Source organism: Rhinoraja longicauda, chromosome 37 (genome assembly GCF_053455715.1).
Source record: "Rhinoraja longicauda isolate Sanriku21f chromosome 37, sRhiLon1.1, whole genome shotgun sequence".
Lineage (NCBI taxonomy): Eukaryota > Metazoa > Chordata > Chondrichthyes > Rajiformes > Arhynchobatidae > Rhinoraja > Rhinoraja longicauda.
In genome coordinates, this window is record NC_135989.1 from 12,460,347 (window position 1) to 12,480,107 (window position 19,761).

The window sequence follows — 19,761 nt, forward strand, 5'->3', positions numbered from 1 at the left end:
GAACGTACAAACTCCGTACAGACAGCACCCACAGTCAGGATCGAACACGGGTCTCTGGCTCTGTAAGGCAGTAACTCAACCACTGCACCACTGTTCCACCCTATGCGCCACCGTGCCACCATGCTCTTCCCCAAATGAGACCTGTTTCCTTTCAGTAAGAGACCAAGACGATGGGAGCCCATTGGTTCCATGTCTCATGGAAACCACCTGCTGGACAAACTACAAACTGCAAGTCCAGTTGCTGCACATCATGGTGGGTACTTTACGGTCCTGTCAGCCTCCTCCTTTTATTCGGTGCTACCTTCTGGTTTGTAGGAAGGCGCTCACAACTTCAGGGAGTCTTAAGGTCTTCCAGCTAGTGAGCTACTTTTGAATTGTTGGCTACAGTAGAGTTGCTGCCTTCCAGTGCCAGAGACCCGGGTTCAATCCTGACTACGGGTGCTGTCTGTGACAGAGGATCCTGACTATGGACACTGACTATGTGATTACGGACCCTGATTACGGGTGCTGTCTGTGTGGAGTTTGCATGTTCTCCCTGTGACCGGGTAAGTTTTCTCCAGGTGCTCCGGTTTCCTCCCACACTCCAAAGACGTGCACGTTTGTAGGTTAATTGGCTTGGTATAATTGTAAGGGGTGGGTTGGGGTGAGTGAGGGGTTGGTTGGGGTGAGGGGTGGGTTTGGGGTGGGGGTTAGGTTTGGGGTGGGGGTGGGTTTGGGCTGAGGGGTGGGTTTGGGGTGGGGGGTGGGGGTGGGTTTGGGGTGGGGGTTAGGTTTGGGGTGGGGGTTAGGTTTGGGGTGGGGGGTAGGTTTGGGGTGGGGGGTGGGTTTGGGGTGGGGGGTGGGTTTGGGGTGGGGGGTAGGTTTGGGGTGGGGGGTGGGTTTGGGGTGGGGGGTGGGTTTGGGGTGGGGGTTGGGTTTGGGGTGGGGGGTAGGTTTGGGGTGGGGGGTGGGTTTGGGGTGGGGGGTGGGTTTGGGGTGGGGGGTGGGTTTGGGGTGGGGGGTGGGTTTGGGGTGGGGGGTGGGTTTGGGGTGGGGGGTGGGTTTGGAGTGGGGGGTGGGGTGGGTTTGGGGTGGGTTTGGGATGGGGGGTGGGTTTGGGCGGGGGGTGGGTTTGGGGTGAGGGGTGGGTTTGGGGTGAGGGGTTGGTTTGGGGTGGAGGGTGGGTTTGGGGTGGGGGTGGGTTTGGGGTGGGTTTGGGTGCGGGTGGGTTTGGGTGGGTGGTGGGTTTGGGTGGGGGTGGGTTTGGGGTGGGGAGTAGGTTGGGGTGAGGGGTGGGGGGTGGGTTGGGGGTGAAGGAGGCGTTGGGCTGAGGGGTGGTGCTTCAAGGAGGAGGAGGAAAGGTGGGCAATGCCACTTACCCCAGGGGTGTGAGGGGGTGAAGCTCATCTCCGACATTGAGCTGCCAGTCCGGAGCCGAGTCCTGTAGCCACTCTGTAACCAGAAACAGACCAGAAAATTTTACTTTAGGCTTTAGAGATACAGCCTGGAAACAGGCCCTAGAGCCCATCGTCCATGCAGACCAGCGATCCCCCGTTCACTACTTCCATCCTACACACACTAGGGACAACTTACAATTTAAGCCATTTAACCTACAAACCTGTACGTCTTTGGAGTGTGGGAGGAAACCGGAGCACCCGGAGAAAACCCACGCAGGTCACGGGGAGAACGTACAAACTCCGTACTAACAGCACCCGTGGTCAGGATGGAACCCGGGTCTCTGGCGCTGTAAGGCAGCAACTCTACCGCTGCGCCACCCTTTTACCTCCCCTCTTTCCTCCCTCCTCCTACCCGACCCCATCTCCTTCAACCAATATCTCGCTCCAACATTACAGTTCTCTCATTTTCTGACGCCCATTTGTTTCCTCCATCTCTGGCCCATTGTCACTTACTCTACCCATTTGCCAATCAAACTCCCACTCACCACTGTTTACCTCATGTTCCACCCCCACCTCTCCTTTCCAGCTTCCTCCCACCTATTAGAATGTCTGAAGAAGGCTCTCCACCAAAAACGTTATCTGTCCATTCTCTCCACAGATGCTGACTGACCCGCTGAAATCTTCCAGCAGTCTGTGTTTTGCTATTCCTTCGGGACACAAAGGAGCCAAGAAAACAAATAGGGGCCATTCAGCCCCTCCCTCCCCTCCCCTCCCGGACAAAATACTAAAAGAGTTGCACAGTGGTAGAGTTGCTGCCTTACAGCGCCAGAGAACCGAGTTCGATCCTCACCACGGGTGCTGTCTGTGTGGAGATTGTACTTTCTCCCTGTGACCCCGTGGATTTCTCACACAATCCAAAGACGTACAAGTTTGTAGGTTAATTGGTTTCTGTAAAATTGTAAATTGTCCCTAGTGTGTAGGATAATACTAGTGTACGGGGTGGTCGCTGGTTGGCGCGGGCTCGGTGGGCCAAAGGGTTTGTTTCCAAGCTGTGTCTCTTAGGAAAAGACTAAGTCAGTTCACAGTTGATATATCACACGGTTGATTTGGATATGGTTCAGTTTAGTTTAGCGATACAGCATGGAAACAGAACCTTCAACCCACCAAGTCCACGTCGCCAATCGGTCCCCCGTTCACACGAGTTCTATGTTATCCCACTTGGTTCCCTACACACCCGGGACAATTTACACAAATCCGCACGTCTTTGGGATGTGGGAGGAAACCAGAGCACCCGGAGAAAACCCACACAGTCACAGGAAGAACGTGCAAACTCCACACAGATGGTGTCTTGCTCACGCGCAAGGATGTCAGGGGTTATGGGGAGAAGGCAGGTAAATGGGGTTTGAGTTTGGAAGATAGATCCGCCATGATTGAATGGCAGAGTAGACTTGATGGGCCGAATAGCCTAATTCTGCTCCTAGAACTTATGAAGGAACAGTAAGATGATCGGTGTCCTGTTACCTCATCGTCCCGGGACATCAGCAGGAGTTGGCCATCGACCAGCGTGCAGTTGTTGACGTCCCAGACTGGCACTCTAGCCGAAGGCACCAATGATATGGGAGGAGATTGAGTGGAGCCCTCCACCCCTGTGTCAACTTCATCTGTGGAAACAAATGGGAAGAACCTTCAGGATCTCAGCTTAGTTTAGAGATACAGCAACGAAGCTTTATCTGTCTGATAACTTTATGAGTCTGAAGAAGGGTCTTGACCCGAAATGTCGCCCATTCCTTCTCTCCTGAGATGCTGCCTGACCCGCTGAGTTACTCCAGCATTTTGTGAATAAATACCTTCGATTTGTACCAGCATCTGCAGTTATTTTCTTATACTTATTTATTCACAAAATGCTAGAGTAACTCAGCAGCTCAGGCAGCATCTCAGGAGAGAAGGAATGGGCGACGTTTCGGGTCGAGACCCTTCTTCAGACTGATGTCAGGGGGGGCGGGACAAAGGAAGGATATAGGTGGAGACAGGAAGATAGAGGGAGAACGGGGAAGGGGGAGGGGAAGAGAGGGACAGAGGAACTATCTAAAGTTGGAGAAGTCGATGTTCATACCGCTGGGCTGCAAGCTGCCCAAGCGAAATATGAGGTGCTGTTCCTCCAATTTGTTAAGCAGGTTAGCAAAGAAATTCTGGAGTAAGGGTTCCCAACCTGGGGTAAATTTGTTGATTCTAGATTTGTACATTTTTTTTCAATTATAATTCAAAATATATATTTTTAGTTTAGAGGTAGAAATGTTGTTTGATGTGTTCTCATTGACTGACAGTGTTTGGTTCTGGTATACCGGTATCTGTTCAGTCTGAAGAAGGGTCTCGACCCGAAACGTCACCCATTCCTTCTCTCCCGAGATGCTGCCTGACCCGCTGAGTTACTCCAGCATTTTGTGAATAAATCGATCTGTTCATCATTAGTTGTTCATAAATAAATGAAATACCATTGTTATGTGCTATTATTATTGTTATTTGAACTTAAAATAATAATGTTAAAAACAGTATTTTAAAATTTCCCCATTGTCGGTTGCTTTGTTATGGCAGAAGTGTAAACTCAGATTATTGAACAAAACAGGGTGGGGGTAAATTTACTTTCGAAACGTTGCCAGGGGTAAACGGGTGAAAAAGATTGGGAACCCCTGTTCTAGAGATTGGCTTCTGAAGGCATGGCCACCAATGACCAAGGTTGAGGATGAGCAAAAGGCCCGTGTAGGAAACACAGGGATCTCATGAAGTTGGAGATAATTCCAGAGGGAGAGGGGGGGGCAGGAAGGGACAAAAACAGGGATCGAAAACAAGGTGACACTAGGAATCTTGAGTGGAACTCAAAATGGGGGAATAACTAAGCAAGTCGGGCAGCATCTCCGGAGAATATGTGTAGTCAGGAACTGCAGATGCCCATTTACACCAAAGATAGACACAGAATGCAAGAGTAACTCAGCGGGACAGACAGTACCTCTGGAGAGAGGGGAATGGGTGACGTACCGGGCGAGATCTTTCTTCAGACCGGGTCGGAAGAAGGGTCTTAACCCAAAACATCACCCATTCCTTGTCTCCGGAGGATATGAATGAGCCATATTTTGGGTCGGGACCCTTTGAGATTGACTCTGACAATGGAGACAGAAAATCTGAAGAAGGGTCTCGACCCAAAACGTCACCCATTCCTTTTCTCTGGGGATGCCGTCTGACCCGCTGAGTTACTCCGGCTTTTGGTGTCTATCTTTGATTGAAATCAAAGGTTTGTTTAAGACCTTTGTTGAATTGTGAGGAAGATGCAATAAGGCTGCAGGGTGACTTGGACAGGTTGTGTGAGTGGGCGGATACATGGCAGATGCAGTTTAATGTAGATAAGTGTGAGGTTATTCACTTTGGAAGTAAGAATAGAAAGGCAGATTATTATCTGAATGGTGTCAAGTTAGGAAGAGGGGATGTTCAACGAGATCTGGGTGTCCTAGTGCATCAGTCACTGAAAGGAAGCATGCAGGTACAACAGGCAGTGAAGAAAGCCAATGGAATGTTGGCCTTCATAACAAGAGGAGTTGAGTATAGGAGCAAAGAGGTCCTTCTACAGTTGTACCGGGCCCTGGTGAGACCGCACCTGGAGTACTGTGTGCAGTTTTGGTCTCCAAATTTGAGGAAGGATATTCTTGCTATTGAGGCCGTGCAGCGTAGGTTCACTAGGTTAATTCCTGGAATGGCGGGACTGTCGTATGTTGAAAGGCTGGAGCAATTAGGCTTGTATACACTGGAATTTAGAAGGATGAGGGGGGATCTTATTGAAACATATAAGATAATTAGGGGATTGGACACATTAGAGGCAGGAAACATGTTCCCAATGTTGGGGGAGTCCAGAACAAGGGGCCACAGTTTAAGAATAAGGGGTAGGCCATTTAGAACGGAGATGAGGAAGAACTTTTTCAGTCAGAGAGTGGTGAAGGTGTGGAATTCTCTGCCTCAGAAGGCAGTGGAGGCCAATTCGTTGGATGCTTTCAAGAGAGAGCTGGATAGAGCTCTTAAGGATAGCGGAGTGAGGGGGTATGGGGAGAAGGCAGGAACGGGGTACTGATTGAGAGTGATCAGCCATGATCGCATTGAATGGCGGTGCTGGCTCGAAGGGCTGAATGGCCTACTCCTGCACCTATTGTCTATTGTCTATTGTCTATTGACAGTTGGGGATGATGCTGCTATGGCCTATGCGACTGGTTCATTGCATGTTCTCAATTCTGGCAACACTCCGATTTCCTGCCACTCAGTGTGGTACAGACAGGAAGAAGACTGAAGGTGCACAATGGATATCTCACTTCCTGTTCCACATTCTAAACCGTTAAGCGTGGGTTCCCAACCTCAACAAACTGCGTGGTGAGAGACCAAGAATGTCGGCAGTCTCCATGTGAAGTGCACAGTCCAATAATTCAACGGTTCAATGATTCAATGGTCCAATATGCATCCCCTCTCTCTCTGTCCCTCCCCCACCATAGTCGTCGAACTAGTTTCACTGTCGTCCTGTTGAGGCAACACAAAATGCTGGAGTAACTCAGCGGGTCAGGCAGCATCTCTGGAGAGAAGGAACGGGTGACGTTTCGGGTCGAGACCTTTTTACTCAGCATTTTGTGATGCCTTCGATTTGTACCAGCATCTGCAGTTATTTTCCTACACAAATTGTCGGTCCAGTTGAGTATCACCGTCTGTATAACGCCCCACAGCCAACAATGGACCATTGTGGGCTCCACCCCTTCCTCAATCATCGTTCCTTTTTGCATATCTTGCATTCATTTGTTCCATGTACCTTCTATACCTCTCATTTCCCTCTCCCCTGATTCTCAGTCTGAAGAAGGGTCTTGACCCGAAACGTCACCCATTCCTTTCTTCCAGAGATGCTGCCTGTCCCGCTGAGTTACTCCAGCATTTTGTGTCTACCTTCGGTGTAAACCGGCATCTGCAGTTCCTTCCCACACATCACTGGAGGCAAACAGATGATCTGGTCATGTTTCTGGTGCTGTCTGTGGGAGGTAACTGTGAACATATTGACAGCTTTGCTTCTTATATTGCAACAGTGACTACACCTCAAATGATCATTGTGAAGCTGTGTGTCAGAGGAAAAACAAATGAATTAAAGGCACTTTCTGAATATGACTTTAGACAATAGACAATAGGTGCAGGAGGAGGCCATTCGGCCCTTCGAGCCAGCACCGCCATTCAATGTGATCATGGCTGATCATTCTCAATCAGTACCCCGTTCCTGCCTTCTCCCCATACCCCCTGACTCTGCTATCCTTAAGAGCTCTATCTAACTCTCTCTTGAATGCATTCAGAGAATAGACAATAGACAATAGGTGCAGGAGGAGGCCATTCGGCCCTTCGAGCCAGACTTTCACATCTTGTCCTTATCAGATTTTAAGCATGTATTTGGTCTCCCTGATTTCCTGAAGTTTCTATTTTGCATCAGGTGTCTGATCCAGGTGAGAAATTATCTATATTGTACAAGTGTACAGAATATATTGGCTGTATGTGTAGGAAGGAACTGCAGGTTGATACCGAAGGTAGACACAAAATACTGGAGTAACTCAGCGGGCCAGGCAGCATCTCTGGAGAGAAGGAATGGGTGACATTTCGGATCGAGACCCTTCTTCAGACGGAGAGTCAGGGGAGAGAGAAACGAGAGATATGGAAGGGCAGGGTGTGAAAACGAGAGATCAAAGGGGACGAAGTTCAAGGGAAAGGTGACAGACAACGAGGCATACAATGTAAAATCTAATGAGGAGGACAGTCAGGCTGGTTGGAGAACTAGGATGGGGAGGGATGGAGAGAGAGGGAAAGCAAGGGTTACATGAAGTTAGAGAAGTCAATATTCATACCGCTGGGGTGTAAGCTGCCCAAGCAAATTATGAGGTGGTGTTCCTCCAATTTGCTGTCTATTCTGTTCATTAGCCACTGTGACTTCAGCGTAGATGCTCACAGAACCTCAACCAAAGATATGCCAATGGAGAAGATGCCCCTCCCCCCCTCCCCCCCGCCCCCCCCCCCCCCCCCCCCAACCCACGCCAAGAAAATAGTTTCCTCCTGCCAAGAACTTTGAGTCCATCTGCCACAGAATTCCCAAATCAAAATTCTTCCAGCAGCGACACAACGCTTCCAAGAACGTACCTTGGTGAGCTGGCTCCTGCATGGGTTCCTGGAGAGAACGCTTCCTGGACAGGCGATTGGACACCGAGGTCAGGAAACTCCGGATCCTTTCAGCCGAGTCTGACTTCACCTTCCGCAGATTCCGCTTCGGACCGCTCACCGACTTGGTCGGCTCGGGCGCAACGCGCTGCTGGCTGGACTTCTTGGAGAGCTGGTCCTTCCTGCCGTGGGCTTCATCCTTGGATGGTTGCTCCTGCTGGGAACTCCCGGTACCCTCAGGGCCAGAGGACATCTCCTCCTCACCCTCCTGCAGTGGAGCCTCTGCACCTTGAGCATCCTCCATCAGGCCCCCTTCATCTGCCCCCTCCCCCTCTACAGCCGCCTGCTCCACCTCCTCCTTGCACCTCTTGGCATTCTGTTTGGAGCCTGTGAACCACTTGTAGGTCTTCAGTAGTGACTGGCTCTCCGCTGGCTGCTTGTCAGTCTGGTCTGCAACAGGGGCGGGTGAAACTTCCTCTTCGTCCATCACTGGGCACTGGGCAAGGAGAGAGGTCTCGGTATCTTCTGCTCAAAGGATACTTGACACTCGACAACTGAAAACACTGCCGCGTTACGATCGCTTGATTTCTCAGCCCGTGCCTGTGCGTGCGTGTGGGTTGTTTTTTTAAAAATATAGGTGTTACTATAGTACATCTGTCACAGAGGAAGAAGAGGAGGGTACTTTGCCAGGAAGGACACCAATCACACACAACGTCCTGATGTCAAGTGTAAACCACAAAGTCAGACGAGAAGAGGATTAAAAAGACTGTTATCTTTTAAACCTAAATGTCACATCCGCCCTCCACCTACTCCCAAGACAAAGGCACAAAACTCTTTCAAGACAGAGGCACGGTTTTGAGGCCTTGTGCATCAGGCTTCTTCGCTGGGAGAACATTCTATCCTTAGAATAAGAAAATAACTGCAGATGCTGGTACAAATCGAAGGTATTTATTCACAAAATGCTGGAGTAACTCAGCAGGTCAGGCAGCATCTCGGGAGAGAAGGAATGGGTGACGTTTCGGGTCGAGACACTTCTTAAGTCTGATGAAGGGTCTCGACCCATTCCTTCTCTCCCGAGATGCTGCCTGACCTGCTGATTTACTCCAGCATTTTGTGAATAAATACCTTCGATTCTATCCTTAGAGTTGGTTGAGGTGTTTAGAGATACAAATACAGCGTGGAAACAGGCCCTTCAGCCCACCAGCGATCACCCCGTACACTAAGATGCGTAGGAAAGAAAACAGCAGATGCTGGTTTAAATCGAAGGTAGACACAAGATGCTGGAGTAACTCAGCGGGTCAGGCAGCATCTCTAGAGAGAAGGAATGGGTAACGTTTCGGGTCGAGACTCTTCTTCAGTCAGAACCTATCCCTTCTCTCCAGAGATGTTGCCTGACCCGCTGAATTACTCCAGCATCTTGTGTCGATCCCGTATACTGACACTATCCTACACATTAGGAACAATTTTACAATCTTACCAAAGCCAATTAACGTACAAACCTGTACGCCTTTAAAGTGTGGGGGAAACGGAAGCACCCGGAGAAAGCCCACGCATGTCACGGGGAGAACGTACAAACTCCGTACTGACAGGACCCGTAGTCAGGATCGAACCAAGGTCTCTGGAGCTCCGGTCTTACACTTTCCCACATGTGGAAACATCTTCTCCCCATCCACTCCATCCAAGCTTTTCACCATTGGGTAAGTTTCAATGAGGCCCCCCCTCAGAATAATAGGACATACCTTTAGAAAAGAGTTGAGGAGGATTTGCTTTAGTCAGAGGGTGGTAAATCTGTGGAATTCATTACCACAGACAGCTGTGGAGGCCAAGTCATTAGGAATTTTTAATGCAGAGACTGACAGATTTGTGATTAGTACGGGTGTGAAGGGTTATGGGGAGAAGGCAGGAGAATGGGGTTGAGAGGGAGAGAGATCAACCATGATCGAATGGCGGAGTGGACTTGATGGATTGAATGGCCTGATTCCTCTCCTATGACTTAGAAACCCATGGTATAAACATTGAATTTTCCCCTCCTTCGTACACACACCTTCCCATTCCAAACCTCTCATCTCCCATTTATTTCACCTTCCTTCCCCACCCCTTGTTCCCTTCCACCTTCCCATTCCAAACCTCTCATCTCCCATTTATTTCACCTTCCTTCCCCACCCCTTGTTCCCTTCCACCATTCTCCCTCCCAATGGCTTTACATTTCACTCCTCTCCTCATCTGATGCCCTAGCCTTTGTCACTTACTCCACCCATCTCTCAACCCCACCTCCCTCACCTGTATCCACCTTGCCAATCTGTATCCTCCCCCCTCCCCCCCCCCCCCACTTCTCTTTTCCAGCACCTCCTCCTGAACAGTACAATGTCTGAAGAAGGGTCTCACTCTGGAATGTCACCTATCTATTCCTTCTGCAGATGCTGCCTGACCCAGCTGAGTTCCTCCAACATTTTGTGTTTTTCCAAGGGAAGACATTATTTCATTGGAGGAAGTTCAGCCAAGGTTCACTGAGATATTCCCAGGTGTGGAGGGATTGTCCTTTGAAGGAAGGTTAGTTCAGTTGGAACTCATCTGAGAAGAACGAGAGTCAATCTTTTGGAAGCATATTAGATTCTTTGGTGTGAGACAGGGCAAATACTGGAAGGATGCTCCTTTTCATGGGAGAATCCACAATTAGAGGGCATGGTCACAGAATACAATGGACATCCATGTATGAGATGGATGAGATGAGGAAGAAGTCACCTGTTGAAGGGTTGTAAGCCTTTGGAACTACTTGCAACAAAGAGACAGAGGCAGAATTCTTGGGTTTAGACAATAGACAATAGACAATAGGTGCAGGAGGAGGCCATTCGGCCCTTCGAGCCTGCACTGCCATTCAATGTGATCATGGCTGATCATTCTCAATCAGTACCCCGTTCCTGCCTTCCCCTGACTCCGCTATCCTTACGAGCTCTATCCAGCTCTCTCTTGAATGCATTCAGAGAATTGGCCTCCACTGCCTTCTGAGGCAGAGAATTCCACAGATTCACAACTCTCTGACTGAAAAAGTTTTTCCTCATCTCCGTTCTAAAAGGTTTATTTAACAATGCAGTAGATTTACAAACAGTAAGGAAATCAAGGCTTATGGAAAAAGGGCAGATAAGTGGACACGGATAAGGTCAGATTCGTCTTAGTTTCATTTAGTTTAGTTTCATTTAGAGATTAAATAATTAAAATCGTTGAAAACATTAGCGACGCGGTGGTGCTGGTTTCCATCGGGCACAGTGATGGACGCCCCACACATCTCTGAGATACAGCACGGAAACAAGCCCTTCGGCCCACCAAGCCCGCACCTACCAGCGATCCCCGCACATTAAAACTATCCTGCACACATTCGGGACAATTTACAATCTTACCGAAGCCAATTAACCTGCAAACCTGTACGCCTTTACAGTGTGGGAGGAAACCGGAGCACCCGGAGAAAACCCACGCGGTCACGGGGAGAACGTACAAACTCCGTACAGGCAGCACCCGTAGTCAGGATTGAACCCGGGTCCCTGGCACTGTGATGCAGCAACTCTACCGCTAGGCCTTTGATCTTATTGAATGGCCCAGCAGGCAAGAGGGGCTGAATAGCCTTCTCTTGCTCCTGCTTTCTTATGGTCTTGGTTATGGGTTTGCGAGTAACATTTCTCAACTGGTTGTGCTTGTCGAGAGAGTGGTTGATAAAGAATATGCTGAGGCTCAAGAGCTTTTCATTGTCATGTCGACCGACAACGGAACAATGACATCCCTACTTGCAGCAGTGCTCAATCCTTTTAACAGATCTAATACGTGGGGATCGCTGGTCGGCGCGGACACGGAGGTCCGAAAGGCCTGTTTCCACGCTGCATCTCTAAACTAAACTGCAGCACAAACCTTGCAAGGTATTTTGACTGGCGAAGCGTTCTCCTTGATCTGCTAACGTCATATCTACACACAAAGCCTTTCACTTCTGCTTTCATTGCTGCCCATTTCAGTAATTCACAGGCTCTCCAAGAGCAGCTGTGCTCTCTCTCTCTCTCTCCCCCCTCTCTATCTCTCTCTCTCCCCCTCTCTCTCACTCTCCCTCCCCCTCTCTCTCTCTCTCTCTCTCTCTCTCTCTCTCTCTCTCTCTCTCTCTCTCTCTCTCTCTCTCTCTCTCTCTCTCTCTCTCTCTCTCTCTCTCTCTCTCTCTCTCTCTCTCTCTCTCTCTCTCTCTCTATCTATCCCTCTCTCCCTCTCTCCCCATCTATCTATCTATCTATCTATCTATCTATCTATCTATCTATCTATCTATCTATCTATCTATCTATCTATCTATCTATCTATCTATCTATCGATCCCTCTCTTCCCCTCTCTATCTATCCCTCTCTCCCTCTCTCCCCCCTCCCTCTCTCCCCCTCTCTCTATCTATCTATCCCTCTCTCCCTCTCTCCCCATCTATCTATCTATCTCTCTATCTATCTATCTATCTATCTATCTATCTATCTATCTATCCCTCTCTCCCTCTCTATCTATCCCTCTCTCCCTCTCTCTCTATCTATCTATCTATCTATCTATCTATCTATCTATCTATCTATCTATCTATCTATCTATCTATCTATCTATCTATCTATCTATCTATCTATCTATCTATCTATCCCTCTCTCCCTCTCTATCTATCCCTCTCTCCCTCTCTCTCTATCTATCTATCTATCTATTTATCTATCTATCTATCTATCCCTCTCTCCATCTCTATCTATCCCTCTCTCCCTCTCTCTCTATCTATCTATCTATCTATCTATCTCTCTATCTATCTATCTATCTATCTATATATCTATCTATCCCTCTCTCCCTCTCTATCTATCCCTCTCTCCCTCTCTCTCTATCTATCTCTCTATCTATCTATCTATTTATCTATCTCTCTATCTATCTATCTATCCCTCTCTCCCTCTCTCTCTATCTATCTATCTATCTATCTATCTCTCTATCTATCTATCTATCCCTCTCCTCCTCTCTCTCTCTCTCTCTCTCGTTCTCTGCGCCGCTCACAATTCCACTCGCTTGGTCTGCACGGTTGTCAAGGGCTGCCACACAGCACAACAAGCTCTGCTTTGTACTTCTTTCCATTCTTCGGATTCTTCGTTCTCAGCTGGCATTTGCCTGGCGACAGTGTCCGCGTGGTATTGCGTCACGGGCATTCATTTTGACTCTTCCTATTTACCCGCAAGCTTCTTAGAAATAAAATTATTCCTTGTTGCCCTGCCTGGTTGGATCTTTAGATAGAAGCAACATGCTGGAGAGAAGGAATGGGTGACGTTTTGGGTCGAGACCCTTCTTCAGATCGTTACCTCTATTCCTTCCATTTCCATTTCAAATGCAAAATCATTTTCTGTTTTAATTTCAGATTTCCAAAATCTGCAGGTATATATTTGAATGATTGAAAGGTACAGCATTGAATCAGGCCCTTCGGCCCACTGAGCCCATACTGACCGTCGATCACCCATTCACACTAGTTCTATGTTATCTCGCTTCCTGCATACTAGGGGCGATTTACAGAGCCCAGTTAACCTACAAAGCCGCACGTCTTTGGATGTTTGGCTTCCTCCATTCTATCTCATGTCCCATTTCCTTTCAGCCTGGGTTCAATGCTGTGACTAAGATCTCTCCTCAGAATACCTGACCCAACTGCAGTTGGACTCTAGAGACACAGCACAGATACAGGCCCGCCAGCCCACAGAGTCCACGTGCCGACCAGCGATCATCAGTACACTAGCACTATCCTACCCACACGGGACAATTTTACAACTTACCGAAGCCAATTATCCTGCAAACCTGTACGTTTTTGGAGTGTGGAGGGAAACCGGAGCACCCTGAAAAGTCCCGCATGGTCACAGGGAGAACGTACAAACTCCATACAGGGAAGTTCATTAGGCTTGAACCCAGGTCTTTGGCGCTGTAAGGCAGTAACTCTACCACTGCGCCACCGTGCCGCCCTTACTTTGTGTGACTGTGAACAAGCCTCATCTCTTTATCAGTGTTTCTGTAGCTGCTCCCATGCCTCCTCCTCCTGAACTGATTAGTACGGGTGTAAGAGGTTAGGGGGAGAAGGCAGGAGAATGGGGTTATGAGGGAGAGATAGATCAGCCATGATTAAATGGCAAAGTAGACTTGATGGGCCGAATAGCCTAGTTCTACTATTCCTTATGAACTGGAAAGGAAAATAGTTCAGGGTCTTGCATTTGTGACATTACTTCCAAGTTGGCCCGCATTTCCCCTTCTACCACTTGTGTTGTTGGCCGCCGTGTCAGTACACGGTGGCACGGTGGCACGGTGGCGCAGCGGTAGAGTAAAAAAATCTAAGAACATACAAACTCCACACAGACAGCACCCGACGTCAGGATTAAACTCGTGTCACTGGAGTCATGAGTTAGCAGTTCTAGCTAAGCCACTTGCCACCCTTGCATTTTTTGTTACTCACCTTACTAACTAAGATGCACACCTGGGGATTCTCTAGATCAGGTTTAGAATCTCCAGTGAATGACGTGCATGCCCTAGCATTAAAATTAAAGGACGTTCTTTTAGGAAGGAGATGAGGAGGAATTTCTTTAGTCAGAGGTTGGTGAATCTGTGGAATTCATTGCCACAGGTGGCTGTGGAGGCCAAGTAACTGGATATTTATTAGGCGGAAATTGACTGATTCTAGATTAGTACGGGTGTGAGGGGTTACGGGGAGAAGGCAGGAGAATGGGGTTAAGAGGGAGAGATAGATCAGCCTTGATTGAATGGCGGAGTAGACTTGATGGTCCGAATGGCCTTATTCTGCCCCTACAACATGAACGTATGAATGTCTGAGGCAGGCTGGACAATACTATGGGTCTTTGCCCCTGTATTCCAAATTCAGTTGATTGTGACAGCTTTATTTTGCATTTAGTCATGAAGCTGAGGAAATAATTACAAAGTATATTTGATATAACTACAATCAGTCCCTTTAATTGGCTTCATCTGTTGAATGCTCATATGGCAACCCCATTCAAGGCATTTGAATAAGAAAATCCCTTCTTTCAAAATTAATAGCAGCAATTATTGACAATTACGTTGTCCATGCAGATCCCCGCTGAGCAATTACTCTCAATTTAGTTGAGCTAATGTATGCATATATTTTATCATTTTCAATTCTTATATAGACATATTAAGAGTTATGACATTATAGGCACTAATTTCATGATAATTCAATATTATTACAATGTTTTTAACAATGAAAATCAAGCTGTGAATTTAATCGTTTGAATAATTTGTTTATAAAAGTTCCAGAGTCTGAAGAAGGGTCCCGACCCGATACGTCAGCAATCCATGTTCTCCAGACATGCTGCCTGATCTGCTGAGTTACTCCAGCACTGTGTCCTTTTGTGTAAACCAGCGTCTGCAGTTCTTTGTTTCTACACTTTCATGCCATCTATCTGAAGTATTATGGGTGAACATAGAATGCAGAACAGCGTTCCGCTGAGTTACTCCAGCATTTTAGAAACATAGGTGCAGGAGTAGGCCATTTGGCCCTTCGAGCCAGCTCCGCCATTCAATATGATCATGGCTGATCATCCAAAATCAGTACCCCGTTCCTGCTTTCTCCCCATATCCCTTGATTCCGTTAGCCCTAAGGACTATATCTGACTTTGTTTTATGTCAATTTTGTGTCTATTTCCAGAAGTCACTGTTTATTACTAACACAAAAAAAACTTATAAGAACACAATTTGATTGTGGCTTGCATCATCCAATTTATCGGCCTTGACAATCAAATTTCCGATATTCAGTGATGTTGAAATAATAGATTGAATGATTTCCCATTTCCTTTGAATACAATAATTCTTACCATTCCCTGCCTTTGTTGCTAAACGTTTTGTTTATTTTGTAGCAGATCTATCTGGAGAATGAAGTGGCAATGTTGCCATTTCTTCATTCCATATTGGCAAGAAGACAAGGAAGATAAAGAGTCTCTGAAGGGCCTGTCCCACTTAGGCGTTTTTTTAAGGCGACTGCCGGCGACTGTCAAAGTCGTAGCAGGTCGCCGAAAAAAACGGCAACTGGACCCCCTTACGGCAATGTCTACGACAAGCTACAACAACCTACCACCTGGTCGATGTCAAGCTACGGCAAGCTACCGACAACCGGCGACACAATCGTCGCGACTTAGGACGTCCACCTACGACCGCACCTACGACAACCTACGACCACGCAGGTGACAACCCACGACAACTGAAGTCAACCTATGTCCACCCGCGACAAGCTACGACAAGCTACAACCCTGTCGGCAACAACTGAAGACAACTGAAGACAACTGAGGACAATTCACGTCATTTCCTCCTCCAGTTTTGATGCCGGTACCTGTCACCGGTTGACGTAGGTTGACGTAGGTAGTCGCCAATGGAATTCACCGAATTCAGCACCGGTGACAACCTACGTCACCTGGCGACAACCTACGACCGCACCCACGTCAGGAGACGTCAAGCTACGACCATTGGCGTTAAACCAACAGTCGGCGAAAATTTTTAAACATCTCAAAATCCAGCAGCGACCAGAAAAAACGCTACGACTCTTTGGAGACGACTCACGACCGTACAGGCGACACCCCGGCAACCGTGTGGCGACAGCCTAGTCACCTGTAGTCGCCTAAAAGATCGCCTAAGTGGGACAGGGGCTTAAGTTAGCCAAGAGATATTATATTTACATTGCTGTCCAATATTTGCCTTGCTCACAAACACAGTCTGAGAATGTTTTAAATTAGTTTAAATCTATTTTTCTTTGCATAATTGCTAATACTATATATTTTTTAAACATTCCACGTAGACCAGAGAGTCATACAGGATGGAAACAAGCCCTTCGGCCCAACTTGTCCTTGTCAACCAAGATGCTACATCTACATTAGTCCCACCTACCCGTGTTTGGCCCAAATCCCTCTCGACCGTTGCTATCCATGCACTTTGATTGTATTTATGTTCGATACAGCTGATCTGTTTGGATAGCATGTTAAACAAATATTTTCACTGAACTTTGATCCAGGTGACAATAAACCTAAACCTAAATTAGGGGTGGCACAGTGGTGCGGCAGTAGAGTTGCTGCCTTACAGCACCAGAGACCCGGGTTCGATCCTGACCACGGGTGCTGTCTGTACGGAGTTTGTACTTTGCGACCATGACAGTGTGGGTTTTCCCCCGGGTGCTCCGGGTTTCCTCCCACATTCCAAAGACGTACAGGTTTGTAGGTTAATTTGGCTACGGTAGAATTGTAAATTGGCTATAACGTGTTAGATAGTGCTGGTGTACATGGACCGCTGGTCAGCGCAGACTCGTTGGGCCGAAGGGCCCGTTTCTGCACTGTATATTTAAACTCCAACGACGTACAGGTTTGTAGGTTAATTGGCTTGGCAAATGTAAAAACTGTCCCTAGTGGGTAGAGGACAGTGTTAATGTGCGGGGATCGCTGGTCGGCGCGGACCCGGTGGGCCGAGAAGGGCCTGTTTCCGCACTATATCTCAAAACTAAAAAAAACTAAACTAAACCAAAACAGTACAGATCAGAATGAAGAAAAACTTTAGATATTAATAATAAATATTTCCCTGCTTTGAACTTTTTACAGTTGTGTACTGAGCAATTCCTTTTTCGTATAAGAAAATAACTGCAGATCCTGGTACAAATCGAAGGTTTTTATTCACAAAATGCTGGAGTAACTCAGCAGGTCAGGCAGCATCTCGGGAGAGAACGAATGGGTGACGTTTCGGGTCGAGACCCTTCTTCAGACTGATGTCAGGGGGGTGAGACAAAGGAAGGATATAGGTGGAGACAGGAAGATAGTGGGAGATCTGGGAAGGAGGAGGGGAAGAGAGGGACAGAAGAACTATCTAAAGTTGGAGAAGTTGATGTTCTTTTTTCGTGAACACTACATAGGCTACATCTTCTAATGAAATGAAAAAGAGGATTGCTGGAAGGCGAGGCACAATTGCCATCCTCAATAAGTAGTTGCTCTCATCTACATCCTACAGTCCATCTGCTTGCTTGTCGACTGAGGACAAGTAAATTCCCTGGCCCATCGAAAACCTCTCTCACTGAGTTACAGCACTGAGGGTTGCACAGTGGGGCAGTGTTAGAGTTGCTGCCTCACAGCGCCAGAGACCCCGGTTCAATCCTGACTGTGGGCGCTGTCTGTACGGAGTTTGTACATTCTCCCTGCGACTGCCTGGGTTTTCTCTGGTTGCACCGGTTTCCTCGCACACTCCAAAGACGTACAGGTTTGTAGGTTATTTGACCTTGGTAAAATTGTAAATTGTCCCTCGTGTGTCGGATAGTGCTACTGACCAGTCAGGTGATTGCTGGTCAGTTTGAATTCGGTGGGCCAAAGAACCTGTTTCCACGCTGTATCTCTAAAGTATAAATCTAATGTTCCTGCAACTACTTAAATTTTTTTAATTATAGGTGTTATTTTGTTAAACTGCCTTTGTTTTACACTGAAACAATCTGTCTTGATGAACATATGTCTGAAGGTGGCAGCAAAGATTCAAATATGCAAACAGACTAACACAATGTGCTGGAGTAACTTAGAGCATCAGAGAAATTGATATGTCGTGTTTCGGGTCCTGACCCAATACGTCGCCTCTCAATTCCCTCCAGAGATGCTGCTTAACTCGTTGAGTTCCTTTGCACTTTGTATTATTTTTTGTAAGCCTGAATCTACAGTTCCTTATTTCTTCATGTTTGCTTTGTTGGGATTAAAACCTGGGATGGATTTATCTCAAAGGCAACTGAACCATCCTATCACCAACTAGAGAGTGGTCCTGACCTACCATCTACCTCATTGGAAACCATTGGACTATCTTTATCTTTTGGACTCAACTGGACTTCATCTTGTACTAAATGTTATTCCCTTTATCCTGTATCGGTACACTGAGAATGGCTTGGTTGTAATTATGTATAGTTTTTCTGCTGACTGGATAGCTCGTAACAAAAAAGCTTTCCACTGTACCTTGGAACACATGACAATAATAAACTAAACTAAACTAAGCATGACCTTCAACTTAGGATCCCAACCCGAAACTTCACCTATCCATGTTCTCCAGAGATGTTTACCTGCTGGGTAACACCAGCACTTTGTGTCTTTTTTGTAAACCTGCATTTGCAGTTCCTTGATTCATAAGTGCATACAGCTGTAGGAGAAGAATTAGGCCATTTGGCCCATCTAGTCCACTCTGCTATTCAATTATGGCTGATCTATCTTTCTCTCCCAACCCCATTCTCCTGCCTTCTCTCCATAACCCCTAATACCCGTACTAATTAAGAACCTGTTAATCTCCACCTTAAAAATATACAATGACATCCTCCACAGCCATCTGTGGCAATGAATTCCACAGATTCACCACCCTCTGACTAAAGAAATTGCTCCCCATCTCCTTCGTGTTTTCTTTGCTGAGATAGAAACCTGGGCTTGAAGTATCATTGAATTAATGAATCATTAAGTTTGATTTATCTAGAACATTTAAACTTAAGTGTAAAATCCATTTGAATTTGCTTCAATGTAAATTTGATGTAAAGCTCTAAAATGTAATGTAAAGCTCTATAATCCATTGCGATTGACGTGAAAAGCTGGAGTACCTCAACGGACAGGCAGCATCTCTGGAGAGAAGGAATGGGTGATGTTTCGGGTCGAGGCCCTTCATCAGACTAGTTAGGGTAAAAGGGAAATTAGATTATATAGGCGATGATGTAGAAAGATATGCAAAAAGTAACTAGTTTGAAGAAGGGTCTCAACCAGAAACGTCACCTATTCCTTCTCTCCAGAGATGCTGCCTGTCTCGCTGAGTTACTCCAGCATTTTGTGTCTATATTCAGTTAAAACCAGCATCCTACATATTCTTTCCTGCACATAATACATTGGGGACATATTTTTAGTGAAACTATTTACTTAACTGTGCTACTGCTGGTGATATTTCGTGTCAGAGCATCTATAAGGAGCAATTGTCTTTGGTAAGGAGGCAGGTGCTTTACCTGTGGCTCAGTGACAACCTGTCGGCTCAGGTGGGCGGTGGCTGGGCATCCTGGGAGATGTAGGCACAGCGCAGCCGCGAACGAGGATTAAGAACTACAACTCCCAGAGGGCAGTGGACGCTCCCCCGCCGCTCCAGCTGCCGCGGCGCATCCTGGGAGATG

General features: G+C 47.2%; 1 protein-coding gene across 2 annotated transcripts in view; it reads right to left on the reverse strand.

The window, feature by feature from the left end:
* LOC144610610 (ras GTPase-activating protein nGAP-like) overlaps positions 1-11,629 on the reverse strand; it is a 60,636-nt gene extending 49,007 nt beyond the window's left edge. Inside the window, exons 1-3 of one of the 2 annotated variants that reach the window (XM_078429435.1) lie at positions 11,484-11,629; positions 2,898-3,037; positions 1,359-1,431 (exon numbers count right to left, since the gene is read on the reverse strand). In XM_078429435.1, coding sequence (XP_078285561.1) covers positions 1,359-1,431; positions 2,898-3,037; positions 11,484-11,535 — 265 coding nt within the window. In that variant the 5' untranslated portion in view covers positions 11,536-11,629. Of the gene's footprint in view, positions 1-1,358; positions 1,432-2,897; positions 3,038-7,568; positions 7,640-11,483 lie in introns of those variants that run through there. The other variant, XM_078429436.1, reaches the window with a different exon arrangement.
* Positions 11,630-19,761: the final 8,132 nt, after the last annotated feature.